Source organism: Oreochromis niloticus, linkage group LG17, assembly GCF_001858045.2.
Source record: "Oreochromis niloticus isolate F11D_XX linkage group LG17, O_niloticus_UMD_NMBU, whole genome shotgun sequence".
In the NCBI taxonomy this organism is placed as follows: Eukaryota; Metazoa; Chordata; class Actinopteri; order Cichliformes; family Cichlidae; genus Oreochromis; species Oreochromis niloticus.
The window spans coordinates 30,688,700-30,693,009 of NC_031981.2; the positions used below are offsets into that span (position 1 = coordinate 30,688,700).

Sequence of the window (4,310 nt, forward strand, 5' to 3'; positions counted from 1 at the left end):
ACCACAAATAACCTAAAAATTAGAACCAATCAGACTCCATTCAAGCTATCTGTACATTTTCACAGAAACTACATTATTAAAGATATATTATTATTTTGATAGAATAAATGTGAATATCTTCAAGACAAAATAATTTCAATTTTATTTCCAAAACAAGTGTCCTACAACTCCTCTTTTTGACCAGATATAGAGTTTGGAATTTGGTGACACCTTTGAGGACTAAAAAGCTCAACTGAAAAAAAAGTGTTAGGAAAAAAGAAAAAGAAAATTCAGTGAATTAGGAAAAGTGACTTGCCTAAATAGGTTTATTTTTTTAATAAACGTGTGTATTCCATCCACAGTGCTGTTGATTCTGTAAGTGTGCAGGTGCAAATTGGTTCTTGTATTCTGTTGACCTGCTGAAGAAAGCCTGAACTTTTTGCCTGATTGTTTAAAAGTGTCAGTTTTCACTGGTGATTCTGTGGGGAGGAGGGGCAAGGATGAAGAAAGCAGAGAAGCTGAGCAAGTGATGCCATTGACATCAAATGCCTTACAGTCAGCGATGTAGGCATCGATAACATCCTCTCTCGAAGAAAATCCTGCCTGCAGGTGACCTCACAGCAATCCTGTTGTTTCCAGGTGGCCAATCATAGCCTTCCTCTGCCTGGACAGGGTGTGATAAGTTTTCCAGCTGGGCCTGACTGCAAAGTCTCTCTCTGCTAGCATTGATGTCCCAGCAGATCCCCCTCCTGAAAGGAGCAAGGTAAAGACCAGGACCCTCTGAGAGCTACAGCATCGCTGTCATGGACTCTAGCAATGGCACTCTAGAGCTGCTGGGGGTTGGTTTGGCAATAGTGGCCTGGATCTGTTCCCTGACCACTATCCTGATGCCTTCATGGATCACACTGTCTACAGACCTGCTTCCCACTGAGGAAACTAACATGGGCCTCTGGGTGACCTGTGTGAGCCAGGAAGCGATGGATAGGCTGGAGTGCCGGCCCTATGACAGCATGTTTGACCTGCCACCAGACATTATACTGGCCCGGATTCTCATGTCCTTGGTGCTGGGGGTGGGATTGTTGGGTGTGCTGCTGGCCATCCCCGGTATCCGCCTGGTTAATGGCTGCCACAACCCCCTGGATGACTTTAGGTGTAAGAGGGTGCTGAAGGCAATAGGCGGGGCACTGTGCCTGGTATCAGGGATCCTGGGCCTTATCCCGGTCTCTTACGTCGCCCACCTGACGCTTGTGAGATTCTTCGACGAGACAGTGCCTCAGATTGTCCCTCGCTGGGAGTTCGGCTATGCTCTGTTTTGTGGCTGGATTGCAGGCATCCTCCACCTGGTGGCAGGATCGCTGCTGCTGATTTCCTGTCTTCATTTGCAGAAGCTGGACAGGCCTGTGCACATCCCTCTGGGCATTGTGACACCAGGACCCAATTTTGAAAGAACCAGGACTGAGTATGTGTGAGAGTGTCTTCCAACATTCATTCTTCTGATCCCTAGAAGTAGAAGACCCCACCCATCCAACTATGATGAACAGTTCTAAGTATGTCTGAGATACTCCAGCAGAAACACTTAAAAGTCCCTATATTGAGGTTACCTTACCTAAGTAAAATAGGCTTTTACTTTTTAACTCCCTAAGTGGCTTCAACAGAAAAAAAGGAGTGAAAATTTGTTTTCCTGCTTTAAACTGGACTACAGCTAGACACATGCATTACTCACCGTAAATGTGATAAACAACAAATGTGTCCAGCTGTGAATAAGGCCTGTGTTCCTAAGATTACATTTTTATCAAAGATTTAGAAATCCAATTCATTTGTTAGACACTGCAGACTGTCAGGATAAATGAAAAATGCTCCAAAGTCAGAATAAGAGCTAGAGGAAGAAAATAAAACTACTTTAGGTTCCTTATTTCTCTCAGTGAGGTTCTAAACGATGCTCAGACTATTAAAAATAATTATTTCACAGATGAGTGCTGAAAACCAGGCAGACATTCAGTGGTTTAAAATGTAGTAGTAGTAGAGTCATGCGCTTTGGAAACTGGATTTGATCCTATGTAGTTTTTAAAAAGCTGATTTTTTATAAGCTACTATATAGAGTAAAAATGATTACGAAGTTTCACCTGACTGAAAAACACACAGTTAGGAAAACCTTTGCACCTTTGAAACACTTTAAAGTGTAAAACTCACCAATTCAGAATTACATTCAGAAATAAGAATTTTAATGCAGCTTTATTTTCTTTCTCTTTTCAACTTTAAAGCAGCAAAAATATATTTCTTAAAAAGTAAATTTGTTTGTGGTGAAATTATGTTTTGTTTGTTTTGGGGGATAATTTTTATTTTTACTAAATATTTCCCTTAGACTGAACTCACCATTTGTCACAAAATTTTGAAACTGCCAAATGCATCCACAGTTTTAAACTCTGAACTTCTCTGAAGGAAAACATTTTTACTTCTGTTTAGTTCTGGTTTAGTTAGACTTCTTGGATATTTGAGCAATGGAAACATATATGATGCAGATTAATTTTAAAACGTTTCCCCACTTCAGAGAGTTTTATTGGCTGTGTTTCATTAACTGAGATGTTTGCTTTAGATTTCCTGGAGCCAAAGAGACCAGATCTCCTGAAGTGTCTTGTTACATTTAGTTCATTTAAATACTTTATGAGCTTTTAATTATGAATCCAAAAAGTGGGTGTTTATCACTTTTAAGCACTTTTTATTGGTTTGGGGGTTTTTTAACTCTTCTATAAAATCAAAGATTTATTGGCTATAGAATGTAATGAAGATTTATATTTCCTCCTCAAAGAAAAACATATATTTTATATGCATATTTTTAACGCACATTTTGCTGAAATAAAATAATGAATTGTAAAGAGGATGAAAGGTCTTCATTTGAGCAGCAGATTACTGTTTATAGTCAATAAAGACAGAAAGGTTAGATAGACAGACGGATTAAATTGTGAGAGAGGACTCATTAAACCCTGCAATGTAACATGGATGTACAGGCAAACTAACACTGATTACTGTGACATAGAAGGAAATAAAACTGAAATTTTAGGCAAATATGCTCATAAATAAATGAACACCAGTTAAGATTCAAACTGGCTTAACAAAATTAAAAAGGACTAAAATTAATGAATTAAAAAAGCAATATATTGGGAAAGTAACTAAAACTCAAAAGTGTGAGTTAAATAAACCTTGTCTTCACACACTCTTCTCCTCCCTTGGGTCTCCAAGGAACTGCTGACTTCCTTATCAGTTCAGTTTGAAATCAAACCCTGGTGAGAAAACACAGGGGCGTGGGCAGCCATACAAATAGATGGGTATACAGACACCCAGGTGGATACATGAGGAGTAGATGCACGGTCACTTTCAGGCCAAAAATAAAACTGTGGGAAAAGGACAGAATAGAATTAGAGAGTTCTCAGTGTACCAGCCATTTCTAAGGAGACACACAGGGACACACAATAACAATTGGACATGAATAAGCCAGCTCTAAATTTCTATAGCACATACAGAAGAAAGGGGAAAAAGTGATGGTGAACAAACACAAGCCTAAGGATGTGGTTAAAGTTTCCATACACTCATCATGGGCTTAAATTTCATGGTAATTTGGCCATTTAACCCATAAGAACCCACCTGTCACCGCACCTTTACTCTTGACTCTCCCTTAGTTTTTTTCTGACAGTAAAAATGGGTCTGGGCTCTTACGGGATTTCTTTGAATTCTTTTTTCCAGGATGGGATGACTGCACAGCATACAACTTTAATGATTCAAAACACATTTTAATTTCTTTGGAATTTTCTCTAATCCACACAGAGCCAAAATTATGCATAAAGGGTCAAATATATATTTGATGGAATGTTCTACAATGACCCTTATTTCTACAAACATATCTCTTGTCATTGTGACCAAATATTTTATCTGATGATAAAACATTTCTCCAGAAGGTATTTAGCTGGTCCATGATGGCAGCTTCAAATTGAATTCAAGCATGAAGGTGCCTTCTTTCTTCTTTCTTCTTCTTCTTCTAGACCTTTGCAAAGTGATGACCCATAAAAATAATTTGTACTTAATCTACAGTAGGTTATGAAGTTGGAATCTACAGTTGTTTAGAATTGCCTCCAAGAAACATTCCCAGCTTGTGTAAATCTACAGTTTAACCCCACACACAGACACACAAAAACTTACTTGTCACTACGTGCTCCTTAAAATTCCCATTCCCTCTAAAATTGTAGCCCCCATCTCTGGTGCTGTATTGTAATTAAACAAGTCATGAAGTTTTAATCATTTTGACTGTAAAAATAAGAAATTTGTATTATGAAGATACC

At 38.5% G+C, this 4,310-nt stretch overlaps 1 protein-coding gene across 1 annotated transcript; it reads left to right on the plus strand.

Annotated features, from left to right (window-relative positions):
• The first annotated feature begins 782 nt into the window (after positions 1 to 782).
• On the plus strand, positions 783 to 1,910 carry LOC100694903 (claudin-22-like). The gene has a single exon (XM_003457352.2). It carries the CDS (start codon positions 783 to 785, stop codon positions 1,446 to 1,448), a length of 666 nt encoding a protein of 221 aa, XP_003457400.1. The 3' UTR covers positions 1,449 to 1,910.
• The last annotated feature ends 2,400 nt before the right edge of the window (positions 1,911 to 4,310 follow it).

What these genes read in the sequence shown, in the direction of transcription:
- LOC100694903 (XM_003457352.2), top strand. Translation starts at nt 783, where the DNA reads ATGGACTCTAGCAATGGCACTCTAGAGCTGCTGGGGGTTGGTTTGGCA.